This window comes from Tympanuchus pallidicinctus, unplaced genomic scaffold (genome assembly GCF_026119805.1).
Source record: "Tympanuchus pallidicinctus isolate F22 unplaced genomic scaffold, pur_lepc_1.0 scaffold15, whole genome shotgun sequence".
Lineage (NCBI taxonomy): Eukaryota > Metazoa > Chordata > Aves > Galliformes > Phasianidae > Tympanuchus > Tympanuchus pallidicinctus.
Genome location: NW_026294669.1, coordinates 33,077,216 through 33,092,201, shown reverse-complemented (window position 1 = coordinate 33,092,201; position 14,986 = coordinate 33,077,216). Strand labels below are relative to the sequence as shown.

At 41.1% G+C, this 14,986-nt stretch overlaps 1 protein-coding gene across 19 annotated transcripts in view; it reads left to right on the top strand.

The window, feature by feature from the left end:
• IKZF2 (IKAROS family zinc finger 2) overlaps positions 1 to 14,733 on the top strand; it is a 111,768-nt gene extending 97,035 nt beyond the window's left edge. For 17 of the 19 annotated variants that reach the window (XM_052675118.1, XM_052675113.1, XM_052675108.1 and 14 more), the window contains 2 exons: positions 57 to 200; positions 5,156 to 14,733. In XM_052675118.1, coding sequence (XP_052531078.1) covers positions 57 to 200; positions 5,156 to 5,880 — 869 coding nt within the window. In that variant the 3' untranslated portion in view covers positions 5,881 to 14,733. The remainder of the gene's footprint in view (positions 1 to 56; positions 201 to 5,155) is intronic. The other 2 variants (XM_052675121.1, XM_052675124.1) reach the window with 1 other exon arrangement.
• Positions 14,734 to 14,986: the final 253 nt, after the last annotated feature.

Below are 14,986 nucleotides of genomic sequence, written 5' to 3'. Positions count from 1 at the left end.
GTCATCTGTCAAGTGTAGACCAGACTTGTCTGATACAATGTTTTGGTTTTATGTAGTACCTCCTATGGAAGATTGTAAGGAACAAGAGCCTGTGATGGACAACAATATTCCTATGGTGCCTTTTGAGAGACCTGCTGTTATAGAGAAGCTGACAAGCAACTTGGGAAAGCGTAAAAGCTCCACCCCACAGAAGTTTGTGGGTAAGCTTGAGATACGCCTTTTATTATTTTTAGAGTGTAGCTGTAGGTTGCTAGTAACTTGTGAAAGATAGCCCAAAAAAAAAGAACGAGGGGAAAGGTAGCACTCTCAGAACATGCTTGTGGTGGGGAGGGGCAACGGTTGAGATGGGTTAAAGCACAGCAAGAAATTCTGAAAACAATAGAATTAGTTTTGCCAGTCCAGACCATTCAAAAGTGAGGTCCCCATAATAATAAAAATGACTTAGAAAATCCAGAGCTTTTTACTGTGCCTTAAGTCTGTTTTGTTTTGTTTGTTAACTTTCCCGTGACCCTTTGTCTTTTTGACAAAGGCTTGTCATCTTTCCCTCTCCTCACTCAGCAAGTAAAAATGTAAGACTCGTAATTATCTGCCTCCATATGTGTGTGTGAAAAAAAAATATTATTTCATGACTTGTAACTTGTAATAATTCTTGAGAGATAGCAACAACTGGTCTGATAAAACCAGCATAAGGAAGCAAAATCACTTTGCTCCTGTTAGAAGAAGCGCTTTCTCCAACTGCAGTGTTCTGCACCTGATACATTTCTTAGCGAGTGAATATAAAACAGTGTCAGATCATTTTTGATTACCAAATTTAGAGTCCTAGACCCAGAATTCCTACTTTGCTTTGTGTCTGGACGTCTTAAAATCCGTCAGCTCGTAGAAGAAGATGATTTAGCGGAGGATTGTTAGAGTTGGGATGGTACGGTTAGGTTGTGGATGGACTTGATTTGTAAGGTCTTTTCCAACCTGAGTGATTCGATGATTCTACGGCATGGAAAATGTTACTGGTGTTGAGTTGTAGCTTAAATCTACTTTTCACAATCACTGGGGCACTGTTGAACTTGTTAGGAGGTGAGGTAGGACAGAGTTATTTGGGCTAAGTATGTGCTGCTAGATGCTGAGCTAAGGTAATGTGTGTTTTCCCCACTCACTCCCTAGAAGGACAACATATAGATTTTAAGGGTGTTGTATACTCATTCTGAGCATACAACTGAGGACACCTACGGGGAGAGGATTGAAGGACTGTAGGCAATTAAGACAGCCATTAGGAAAAGTCATTGCCCCTTGGCTAAACGGAGATTGAGGCAGATTTGTTAAATCACTGCTCAGGATGGTTTTAAGCTAACCACATGACTTTGAACTGTAGAGGGCTAACAGCGTGCAGCATCTCACCTGGGGCCACTGACACACTGACCTGACTGCTCACAGTCAGCTGGCCATCCTAAAATACAAGTGCTAGATTTCTTCCATGCACCAACTAAAGAATTTTCATGTCCTTTCTTTTCCAGCACCTTCTTTGGCAGGGTTTGGTAAGAAGTAATCCAACCCATGCAAAGAATGCTAGGAGGCGTCAGTTTCTTTTCTATATTGTTATTAGTCTTCCTGAGATAAAAGCTTAATTCTTAATTTGTTTTCTTTGAGTGGTCTGAAATGAGTTACTGTAAGCTGGTACGAACTGGAGGGTGTGTATTGTGTTTAACTTATTGCTGTGATGCAAGTTAGGGTTGAAAAGGCTGACAACAGGAGCAGGACTCTCTACTGACAAACCAAATCCAGCTATAAGAGATTGTAGACAGGCAGATTTCCATGGTGTTGTCTTAGTAAGTGCTGTGCTTCCCTGCACATTGTGATCAGGGGTGAAATAGTTGTCTGTGCTGACATTTAAATTGATGCGCTAGACTTCAGACCTCTTACAGCCCAGAAAGGAAGCAGGGCAGTTCACACCTCACCTTTTTTTTTTCTATTTTCCCCTTTAGTTGTGCACAGACTTAGATGTAATTATATTTGCAGTACCTCTTAAAGGTTATCTTTGCAAGGGTACAGAATTCATTGGCGAGGGTGTGGGGGCCCTCTTCCTTCCCCCTTGCTTTGGAGTACTCGTGCTGCTGCCATAAGCAGTATAGTTTTGCATGTTGTAAGTGTACCTCACAACTGAGAGGTATAAATAAAACCACTTTCTGGGAAGTTGCAAATGGCAGCCTCTCTTTTAGACCAGAAAAGAAGAGTCCACTCGTTTGCTTATGGTCATACGTTGTTACTGTCTTGAAAGGCAAACTTAGCAATTGGAAATCCCTTCTTTGTTGTAAGATGAAGTTGTTTCTTTTATAAGATTTATCATCTTGGTATTCCATTTTTCTGAGGCTAGGAATTCAGAGTTCTACGTGACGTGCAGCTTTTTATCCAGATTCAGCCATAGAGGAAGGTGTCCTCTTTCATATTTACTGTATCTTATTTTTCTGCCATTTCTGATCTTTCCTGGCATCAGTGTCTGAGCTGAAAGCCAGCAGAGCCTGTGCTTTGCTACCTTTCTTTTTCACAGTGACCTCACTTTTCTTCCCATTTTCTCCCCAGTGAAATACTGTTCAACTCTATCAGGAAGAACTTGTAATGGTTCTCTCGATTGCAGGAAATTTTCCTGTGCATCCATCGGGCACCCTTCCAAAACTACTTAATGGTGTTTATGAGAAGGTCATGTAAGCATGAGCTCAAATCTTTGCATGCTACATCTATTGATGCTTTACTGCTCTTTCTGATCAGCAGTCTCCAAGGGTCAGAAAGAAACTTACCCAGTGGTAAATACTGTAACTGGCTTTTCCAGGGTTTCTTATGGCTTTCTCCAGAGTGTCAGATGTTGCAGTTGCTGTGGATACTTGACAAAATGGACTGCAGGTATCACAGGACAGACGTTACTCTGACCCTTGAGCTTCAGAAACCTGTTTTGAGTGTCACAAGATGATCCACTGTAGAGTGTGTTTCTTTTTCCACTCCAGTAATGTAGGACAAGAATATGCAGAATATAAGCATAGTTTGGAATGAAAATGTAAAATGATGAAAATGATTAGTTAGTCTTAAGTATAGGTTTGGCTGAAGAGGAATTAAAACTGAAAACTATATTAGATTGATTTGCTATTATATCTTCTGAGCTCTGTATCTTATGTCCTCTTCACCCCACGTTATCATTTATTTTACTTTTATGTGTGTCATGCCATTTTTTAAGGCTCTGACATCTTTGAAACATAATTAAAGGAATGAATAATTCAGGTCACTGGCAATTTACTATTTATTCTGCTGTCTGGTGGAATCACTAAATGTGGAAGAAAAAAAGGAATCAAAATGATGTCTGCATCATTCATCCAAGCCATCCATAAAGGACAAGTGTTATTTCCTGATCTCTCTAGTCTGCAAAGGATTGAGACCATGTTTGGAGAATGGATCAAACTCTTCCCTCGGATCCAGTTCCTTGTTCAAACATAGGAGTGATGTGGGTGACCAGAGCAGGTGACAGGGTCTGATGGGCTTTGCCATTTTCTTTTCCTTCTCCCACCATGCCAAAGACACCACGTGCTTCCTGCAGCTTTCTTTCTTCCCATCCCACCTGGGAAAGTAGCTGTTCCATTTCAAGTGGAACTGGACTGCTAAAATGTCATCCATGCTATTGGCAGCAGGACAGCCATAATTGTACTGAAACGAGGATGTCTGGCAAGAGTCATCCTTAAGCCATGTTAAATAACTAAAGCTGTGACCGTTTGGTTTTTCTGTATTTTTTTTCCAAATGTCTAAAGTATGACAAAGAAACAGTTTTCTATGTTACATTTTCTTTCTATGAGCTGCAAGAGTAACACAGCCAGCCTTAGGGAAACGTATCTAGATATATAAATATGGTATCTAATCACAAGCACACGAGCAGTACTGCTGAAGAGACCAGGAATATTCACGTGCTTTTCTTTAAGCTTGCATTTAATTACCTTGCTAATCAGGGCTAAGTTTCCAAGCAAAAGGGATGCATCATCTCCAAAGATAACCTGATCATTTCACAGGTAATGTAAAATTATTTCTCTTTGTGCATCAGTTTAAGATAAGCCGCACTAAATGGAAGGAATTATTATAGCCTAAAATAAAATGCTGAATGATAGCTATGTTGAAATGTACTAATGCTATTTGGAAGAGATTTGGGATTACAGTTCTGTTTCCTTCTTATGTTGGTTTATACATGCTTTGTTCCAAGCAGTTTTGGCAAAAGGTAATAGATTTTTTGGGTTTCTTAGTTCTTGGATAGCCTAACTAGTTATATGCATTGATTCCCTGAATTAATTAGCTTACACCATTGAAGAAAAGTGTGGTTTTATGTTCTGAGGCAGTGAAAAGTAACAAAGAGAGCGTAAACCCACCAAAATTATTTATCAGACTTTGTAAAATCAGTTTAAAAAATGAACTGTTAACTAATGTTCACGTGTGTGAACACATGCGGGTGAGTGTGTATCTTGTATCTTAGACATATGGTTATGCATACAATCTTTTCTGTTTAATGAAGAGAAGTTATTTTATGAACTTTCCTTTTGCTGACTCTCTAAAGCCATCGCTGGAAAAGCAGTGCTGCTGTGCTGTGTCCCGATGTAAGCAGCTGCAAATCTGTGAACTTCAAAGGAAATCTGTAATCTGCATCATAACTAGCTGTAACTAGCTTAACCTACCTGTCTGTGGTTGTGATTGCATGTATCTGTAATGCCACTGAAAATATGTGAATTCGGACTCACACAGTGATGAATCAGTCAGCTTTCATCGTCATTCTAAGTGTGTTTATCCTATGGCAATGAAGGTCACTTCTGCCTTTTGCCAAATGAAACTGAGCTATTTGTGTCATTTACCTTTTGTGTTTTCCTGCCTAAACAGATGCAGGGCTTTTTTGTCTTTTTTTTTTTTTTCTTTCCAATTGGGAGTAGGTATTTTCTTATTAAGGGGATGAGCAGCAGAAGTACTTTACCTTGGACAGAAGGTGTCAGGTGCTCACATTTTTTGCTTTATTCTGTGGCCAGCTTTGGAGTCTGGAGTGCCTTTTGCTTCAAGCTGAGATTTTCTGTCCTCCTTCATCCCTTTTACAGTGAAACCTTGGAGTGACTGCGTGGATTTTTCTCATTCATTTCCTCTTGTCCCTTAGGTGAAAAGCTCATGAGACTTGGCTATCCAGATATTCACTTTGATATGAACCTATCCTATGAGAAGGAGTCTGAGCTGATACAGTCTCAAATGATGGACCAAGCCATCCACAATGCAATCGCCTACCTTGGAGCTGACTCACTTCACCCCCTGATGCAGCACACGCCAAGCACAATTGCTGAGGTGGCTCCGGTCAGCAGCTCACCTTATGCTCAGGTCTATCATCCTAACAGGATAGAAAGGCCCATCAGCAGGGAAACAGCTGACAGTCACGAGAACAACATGGATGGCCCGATCTCCCTCATCAGACCAAAGAGTCGAACCCAAGATAGAGAGGGCTCCCCTAGCAATAGCTGCCTGGATTCTACTGACTCAGAGAGCAGCCACGAAGACCGCCAGTCCTACCAAGGAAACTCTGCCTTAAACCCCAAGAGGAAGCCAAGCCCGGCTTATATGAAGGAGGATGCCAAGGCTTTGGATGCCACAAAAGCTTCTAAGGGCTCTTTAAAGGATATCTACAAGGTCATCAATGGAGAAGGGGAGCAGATCAGGGCTTTCAAGTGCGAGCACTGTCGCGTTCTTTTCCTGGACCACGTCATGTACACCATCCACATGGGCTGCCACGGCTACCGGGACCCGCTGGAGTGCAACATCTGTGGCTACCGAAGCCAGGACCGCTATGAGTTCTCATCGCACATTGTTCGAGGGGAGCACACATTCCACTAGGCCTTCTCATCCAAAGGGGACTCTTATGAAGTAGAAGAACTGCACATGAAGAAATACTGCACTTACAGTCCCACTTTTCCTCAGACATTGAGACGCCTGTTTTGTTGTTGTTGTTGCTGTTGTTGTTGTTGCTGTTGTTTAATTAATATTATTGTTAACCTTATTTTTTTGTGGACTCATTTTCATTTGCTTTGCCCGGCTTAAGAATGGAAAGAAGGAAGGGAAAGGGTAAAAAGGGGGGGGTTGTCGTTGCTGTCACTTGTTGGGGGATGACCTGATGTGTTTCTAGTGGGAGCTGAAAGGCAGTCTGTTTCTGTCTCAGCTGTATATCATGTCCTATTTTGGGATGTTGCTCAACCCTGCTAGGTGCTTTAAAGTCTTGACGAGTTGCCACTCATTTGTAATTTCAGACAAACAGAAACATTTCAGAGGAGAGCCTTTTTTTACATGTGCAGATATGGTGTGGGCTTTCGGTGGCTGGAATTCCTTATTTTGCAGAATGAACAATTATTTTTAAAGGAAAACTGCTTAGGGATTTAGGAGCATCAATCAAAATCATCATTCCTTTCAAAATTACTTTCTAGGGTGAGCTTTTTTCCTGGATGCAGTGTGTACTGCCCCTGTAGAATGTAAAGAAAAAAAAAGGGGAAAAAAAAAGAAGAAGAAAAAAAGCAAAGAAACGTAAGTCTTAACACTGTACTGCATAACAGCAGCTTAGTTTCGTAAGTCTGAGGGCCTTCTGTGGTAAGTCTGAGGCTCTGCATTGTTATTTTCCTTAACTTACAAAGCACCTTTTTTAGAATTGTTGATTTGCTGTTACTCCATGCCTATGTGTTGACTCACTGGCTTCTTAGAGACCCTTGGGAGCCTTAATTATTTAGATACACCCTATGGTTTAAAAAAATCTAATTTACAAATAATGTTTAAACTTGCTTCTGGGACCGTAACTGGCCTAGGAGTGGGTGAGAGTCTGTAGTTTACTCAAGAGGTTCTGCTGCTCTTCTAAAATAGTTCTATTTTAAAATGACAGAGTTGAAAATAACAAAAGTACTACTAGCAAAGTGTTCATTTAATATAATTATATGTCTATATACACCTATATAACTACTTTCTCATTCTATTGTCACAGTGTTAACCTCCAGGCAACAGCCTAAACTAATACTGGCAGCTGAGAAAGAACTAGGGGCCAGATCATTGGCCAGCATTAATCCTCTTAGCTCCACTGACTTTAATGGAACTCCCCCGACTACTTTAGCCACATCAGAATCTGAGTCTTGATCACTTTTTTCTGTAGTTGACATCTTATTTGCTGAACCAGTGACTTCCTTTTGTTTTCATGTCATCAACTGTCCTTTAACATAGGAGCGAAAGCACAGGTTTTGCTGAACGGCCTTTGCTCTTGGGGAGCACACCAGCTCTGCAAACACACAGATCTCGTATGACCTTCCCTGCATCTTCAGCAATTGATGCATGGAGGTTCTGTGCTTTGGTTTCAATTGAAATTTCGTTTCTATTCAAAATGTATTTATTTCACTGCATAGAAAACAAATGAAACAGATTCCATTGCAATTTCTTGCCCTACAGACTGGACAAGAGCAACCAAAAAAACCAACACGCCAGTGTGTTTTGTTTCCTTTGTTTCTCTCCCCAAAAGTAACAAAGCCAGCAACCACCCAAGTCGCAGGTTGCATCAGCTAAAAACTGGGCTTAAACCTATGTGACAGATTGCCATTGAAACCCAACTGTTTGTACCAATCACAAGTGAAATGTTGTTGTCGTGCAACAAGAGCACAGCTTGAGAATGGAAAGAATTGCATGAGTTTAACCCCCTCCATGCAAGTGGTCTCCATGCGCTCAGTGAGACCTGCTCCAAAATATAAAGTAACTGAAGTATAAGAGAAGGAGCAAGATCAGGCCATAATGAGTTCCCATCTGCTCACTTCAATCTGCGTACACCATACACGTGCCAGTTTACTCTTTGTTTGGAGGGTACTGCTTTGTTGTGTTGGTTTTTTTTTCTTTCTCTTTCTAGACCTGGAGTATTTGAAAGTAGGAGATGAGTGGTATCGATTGAGATCTTTTTATGGTGACATTCTTGGCAGCCAGAACCTGTGTTTAGAAAGGATACAGTAGATCATGGCCAGATTACCTGATGACTGCTTCCCAGCACTGAAATGCTATTAAGTAGGAGCTGGTAAAGTCTTGCAGTAGCCTATTAATTATAATACAATATGGAGAGAAATGTCATCTGATGTAATGTGAGAGCTATCAAGGCTGGGAATATATGGGCTTTGGGGAGACAGATTTAAAGACCTATTCCCAACATTGTTCTTAACGTTGTTGGGTTCCTCCTCCCTTCTTTCCTTATTGTAACATAGAGAAAGTTGCTGCCATCCTCCAGGCCGTTCTCATTCTCTTATGGTTGGTGCAATCAAACGACTTTGGTGCAGGAGAAAATGGAGATGCTGTAGGGCATTGCTTCCTTTCTGTATGGCTGATTCACTGGAGCAATGGAAGATGGCTTAAGAGCTGTGCTCTGCATCATCAGATGTTTGGAAATCCAGAAGGGAGTTGCTTTTAACGCATGTCACAAGGGGTTGGGGGGAGGCAGTTGTTACTTCTGTTTGAGCAGCAAAGGGTGTTTAGGAACGCTGTGCAAAGGGGATGATGCTGAAAGTCCCTGGGCTTGCCTGGAGCTCTGAAAAGACTCACCTGTACAAAAAGAAGGGTATCTGAGGATCGCTTCCTGTCCGTGGGAGATAGAACAGTCCTTTCTCCCCTCTGGTTAGTGGGAAGAACGTGGGCTTTGGATTTTTCAGAGAGTTAGCAATAGGAGACACGTGTTAAAAAAAAAAATTGTGCCTGTGCTTGGGAAAGCACAGGGATTGGGGAAAGGCAGAGCATCATTTGTGTATCCACAAATAATTTGTTCACAATTATATCCACAGCTTGTTAGAGTGCTCTTTCATTTGCTGATGGTTCATCGGTGCCTCCTGCAGTGTCAGTGCTTCAGTCATCAGAGAGGGAGACGCAGCGGTGTTGTAGCTGGCTTCAGTCAAGCCCAACTCCTGATTCCAGTGGCAGCATGCAGGAATTGTATGGGAGAAGTACTGTGTATTGATGCTACAGGAGCAGAGAACGAGGAAGGGGACACACTGATAAAACTGCCTTCCAAAACCTTCATTTTTTGAAGAGCAAGAAGATGAGTGATTGCATTAATTTCTATTATCAGTGTCTTTTCTGAAGGCTCAGTGAAGTTTTTCATCTTAGAACTAGGGAAAGAAAAGAGATCAAGTTCCAATTTGAGTTTTGAACAAAGTTTTGGGCTACTGTTTGTTTTAGTTTCGGTTCCCACTTGGCATTATTGTTGAGAGAAAGGAGCAATCCCTTGTTCCTCAAAAGCAGATGCCTAGTTGGCCTAGGGAAAACTAATGGAGAGTTTTCATATAAGTCATTTTGCCCCTTTGTGGAAGCAATGCAAGCTTTTCTAAGAAAAGCTGTTGAGTTTTGTCAACTTCATTAGTCATTCAGAGCATACTAGGAATTTCAGTAGATAATCCTTGGCCTGCACATCCAATTGTTCTAAGTATTTGGTGTTTGAAATCGAACCTGGCTGATTTTTATTGGCCTCTCCTGAAATTCTTGGAATCAGGTTTCCAGTTAAGGACGTGCGTTTGCAAATTCAGAATTGGCTTCCTGAACATTCCTCATTTTCATTATATTAAAAGGAAAAAAAAAAAAGCCATTTCTGCAAACATCCCTGCCAATAAACCCTTTCATTTCTTTTTACATCTAAAATGGCAAGATTCTGACTCAATTTAGAGTAGCACAAGCCTATTAATTCTCATAGAAGCATGGCTGCTTATTGTGCTCTTGATGTGATCCATATTCCTGGAGCAAAGGGCATTATCTATATATCTGCTGTTACAGTCAATGGATTTTACAGCCACCCTTCTTTGCAGCCAGTTTGGAGTGCACATCAAAATATATAGCATTTTTCAGCAAAGCCAACTCTTTACTCAGTAACTTCTGAGATTAAAATAATTTTATTCTTCTTAAGAAGTGCTTCCATCTATGAATTGATGAGAGAAGTGTGTGGGCTTTATCCGCTATTGGTCCACATTAGAGAAAGAATCTGAATTTGTAAACTGGCCTTTTTTTTTTAATTGTAGTAGTAATTTCTGCAGTCTGAGGGGACAGCTCACGAGTAGCCATGTGGAAGTACTGTATATTTACTTACTGGTGAAGAAATTGTCTATTTTTAAAGAATTCCCAAATTTCTTTCTGTTTATAAAGGCACTCCTAAACTGGGGCTGTCAGGAGGAAGAGGAAGGCCATGAACCCAACCAAACCCTTGAAAACTGGCCTTCAGTAGGGTATTATTCCTATTGCCTAGGTCCTGAACTGTTGTTTTTTTATATTTTCTTATTTGAGAACACGTTGTGAAAGATGACAGAGAACAGTCCTTCCTCCAGAGAAAAGCTTTGGAGACAATGTAGGGAAAGGTGCTTACTTCAGCCAAGGACAGGAGCAGTGCTAATGCAGATCCTTCAAGAGGTAATATTCCTTTTACTTAACTCTTGCTGTGCATTATAATGTAATAAGGAGGGATAAGGGAGGCTGCACCGTTACCTGAATCAACTAAACTCAAGGAGGGAATTGTAGGAAGAGGGTGATGAAATTGACTTTGATGCTGGAAATGTGCATCCTTGCTTGGCTTAGTATCCTTTAAAAACAAAAATAGATGGCAGCAATGACTTGCGGTCTAGAGCAGTTGGAGATATTGGGAAAGTATATTTATATATATGGTATTATATAATTAGATATATGCTTTATTGTAAACGTGCCTTTTTGAAACGCATTTTGAAAGTTGATGATGTCATTCATGATATCTTGCCCTGCCCTTTCAGAATGCACGACAAGAGCCAACCCAAAGTAAAAACCCCTTCTTGTACCATGGGCAAGGCAGATCCCAGACTGCTGGGTCGGGAGGGAGCTGTGCTAGTGTTTAGCTGTGAGGTGTGCAGGAAGAGGCTGCAGGAGTGAGAAGAGCTGCAATCATGCTGGCCAGATGCATCCAGCATCCAGCTGGAGCTGGTCTATAGGGCTGGTCCCAACCTACTGAGCGTTGGAAGATGAGACCGTGATGCCAGTGCCCCCCCCTGTTGTTGGAACAGAGCAAGGAGAAACCCATCTGGGTGATGTTATGGGAGAGGTGTGTGTTGGAGACAGGCAGGAGCTTGCTCCCTTCTGCATGGGTTTGTGAGCTGGCATGCTTGGATGAGAAGTGCAGAATTGTTTTGGTGCTTCCTGGCAGGCTGGTGACCTCGTTTGAGACCTGATTATTTTACCTGCAGCATCAGTGAGTGCTGGCACAAGTTGAGTCTAGTGCCAGCTCCTTGGCACGTGTCTGCTGGGGCTGACCATCCTGGTGGGAGGATGGATAAGGAATCAGGGAAAGAAGAGGCAGAACTTGCTCTGTAGTGACAGTATTCTGTTTTATCCCGTTAAGAAAAGGGCTGAAGGATCAGCCAGGAAGAACATTGGCAATTTCTTGTTTTAGGCTCATGCAGCAATCCGAGTTACTTCAGTTCACTTCCAGCCCTCAGAATGGTGGTTACTGCCCTGTTCACGTGGATCCCTGTTTGGGAGTACAGCTGCCTATGCTCTCCTGCTGCAACATCCCTTTCCTTTGCACCGTGAGACTTACTGTTCTGTGGGCAGCAGTGACCATCCTAATATTATTTACAGTTAAAAAAAGAAAAAAAAAAAAGAAAAAGAAAAAAAAAAGAAAGAAAGAAAAAAAAAAGCTTTACAGTTAACCCTGTGCTTAACGTGTTAGATTAGGGCTTTCCTTGCTGAGTGGTACAGCGCAGCAATTTCCACCAGCTCTCAGTCAGCAGCACCCAATAGCGGGTGAAGGCGATTCCACAGGTGTGTCTGTAGCAGCCTTAATCCTTTCTGCCCAGCAGTTTGTGTGTGCTGGCAGCCTGCAGTCCACGTTGTCCACTGATGTGAAATATGGGAGCCTCCTGCGAGGCAGAGGGGAGCATGATGCCGTTATTGGCACAAAGAGGCCAGTTTGCAGTAAATTGGGCCATTTAGCTTTACCTCAAGTGACGTGGAATAAGAAAAGCTTCTTTTAGGGGTAGAGGTCACTGAATCCCCGACTATGCACTTACTGGGATTTGACATTGCTTACTGGAAATGGATGTTCGCTTCTGAGCACGCTGTAACAAGGGAAGGACTTTTGGTTGTTTTGTTTTTTTGTTGTAGTTCAGATTCTGAAACTGTGATTGATTCTTTTGACTAATTGTCAAGTGTTCTCAGAGCTTGAACGTGTTCCCTTCCTCTGTCATGTAGCAGTTTCCTTTGGTTTTCAGTTGTTTTCTCTTTCTCCCCCTTTTCCTTCTCTTAGCTTTAAGTCTGGGCCTGCTCTTATCTCCTGTAGCTTGGGGCTGTTTAGGGTTTTTTTTTGTGTGTGTGTGTTTTTTTGTTCATTGGCTGTACAGTCTGTTTACATATTTTTGTACTCAAGTGTAGTTTTATATTAAAAACAGGAAAAAGAAAAAAACATAGTTGAATTGAGAAAAAATATTAAGGTACGTACTCTTTGTAACACTTTAAAGACCTAGGGTACCTTCAGAGGTGACTTTGCAGTGATGTAATTATGATACTGTATATTTGCCTTCCTTTTTAGTTATTTTTGTTTTCTGGTTTATTTTTTTTTTTTTCCTAAAATGTATATCTTTTTATGAGAAACTGGAAACTTTTAATGCAAATGTTTAGAAAGATTTAACATTGTAAAGTAAAAAGAAAAAAGTCATATAGTTTTTTTTTTTCCTGTTGGAAGAAAATGCTTTAAAAGTTTTACTACTGTTGTATTCCAGGGTGGGGGTTATCAACCCCAAATTTCCTTCTTATGCTTCATTCTTGGGTCTTGCTTTCTAAAGATGCTCATTGCAGACATGGATGATTCGCTTGTGTTAGTTTAAAAAGAAAGTCACAAAGAAAACCACCTTTTAGGGGTACTTTTCGGTTCAAGTGCAATACTTCCCCTGATGTCTTATTAATGTACTATGGTTTCCTTTTCCTTTCCTCAGTCAATGCAAATCAGTGAAGCAAAATGCTCTATCTTAAATACATTCAAAGAGAAGTTTTGAATAAGTACATCAGTTCCGATTTTGGCTGACAGAAAGTGAGAAGCTGTAGGTTAAGACAGAAGCCCAGCCCTTAACTCTGCTTGTATTCGGCACTGAAACGCATCCAGTGGTCTGAACTGAGGACAAATGTGTTCTTGCCTCTTCCTTCCTTTTCTAATTGCAGCTTTCTTTTCTTCCTTTAAAAAAAAAAAAAAAAAAAAAAAGAAGAAGAAAAAAAGAAAAACAGAAAAAAAGCACTTAATATTGATGTTTATGGAAAAATACCAGAAAATAAAAAGATGGCTCGGTCCGATCCAAAACCCACTCAGTGGAGACTCTCATTGAGTTTGATGATGGATTTTGGATTAGGCCTAAGCTCTTAGCTAAGGCAAAGCTTCCATTTGCTCTAGTGGGAGAGATTTGCCTGCGTAAGAATTACAGGACTTGTGTCCTTTATCTACCTGAGAGACCAGAAAAGCTTCTTTACAGTTGTCCTTGTCTTATATATGTTTAGATGGGACTTGTTTTACATACTATACATATTTATATATAGCGTATTTTTAATGCCTCTTTCCCCCCTCTCCCCTGGTAGACTGAAACCGCTGTTCTGTAAATATGTATTTAGGTACATAACAAAAAGAGAAAAAACCCCATTGAGATTCTTGCAAAGGCAGTTGCTGCGCATGCACAGGAGCCACTTTTGTCTCTTAAATTTGTATTTAAGATATTCCTTTTTCAAAATAACAAAGGTGAGGAGACCATATCTCATTCTGATGGATTGCCAAAATATTTCCCCAGGCTCGGCTGTCTGAGCTGAAGAAGGAAAGTGCATTCTGTGGGTGACTGCCCACGGGTTCACGCTTTTAGGGCCAAATTCTGGTAATCTGCTGTAGGCTGTATAGGTTCCCCCTCCAACAGGGACCACGCTGGAGCAGTGGGGTTGTAGCAAAGCGCAAAGATCTCGTGACCATAATTTCAGATCTTGACCCATTTGTCTCGGCATCTTTTGTGACATGGGGAGCTGCTCTCTGCCCACTCGGGTGCCGAATTCCATGTTGGTCCTGGTTGCTTCCAGGCCAGGGTTTTTAGTTTTGTGACCGATGTTCTGAGCTGAAATTGAGGACTCTAAAAAAAAAGTAAAAAATGAAATTAAAAACAGAATTTACTCCAAAACGCAGTGAACACACTGAGATTTGCCCCGCTGCTTTTCTTGGAAATTGGAACATCCTGCTCTTGTAAAGGAGTTCAGAAATGATCACTGTTGCAGTGGTGCGTGTGAGCAACCCCGATGTAAACCCATATCCCTCTGCTAAAGAGTTTCACTGCTGTAGACTGAACTATGGGACTTATTTTGGTTTTATTTTCCACCTTAGTCTACATGCATACATATGGTTCCACGTCTGTATGTGTGTGCTCTGTACATGTGTGAGTGTTGTGCAGCCACGTGAGAGTGTGAGTCTGTATGTGTGTATAAATAAAAAGAAGCTGCAGAAACTTTGTAATACTTTGTGAAAAGGATTATATTATAAAGGTTTGTACTGTCTTGAGTGCACAGCTACTGGAATAAATGTAGGGAATCTCAGGAACAAGCATATAATATGTCCAAGAATTATTTCTTCTCAGAAGTGTAAGTGCAGTTTTTAATTCTGTATATTATTTAATATTTTACCAATAAAAATAAACTTCTGACATGAAAGGGTTTTCCATTCAAGCTTTCTGGAAGTGTATGCATACATTTTTCTTTCTCTCAGCAGGAAACAGGAATGGCAGTTTTGCACTCAAAGGAATCACGTTTCGTACCTGGTAACAAATCCTATTAGCTAAGTGGAGGGGCTGAATGAGTTACGAGTTGGGGTTATGAGAATGGGTTATGAGACCAGGGAATGGGGCCAAGATCCACTTTGATGTGCATGGAGGCTAACGATCTTTCCAGCAACCTCAGTACATGAAGTTTTCAGAGTTTG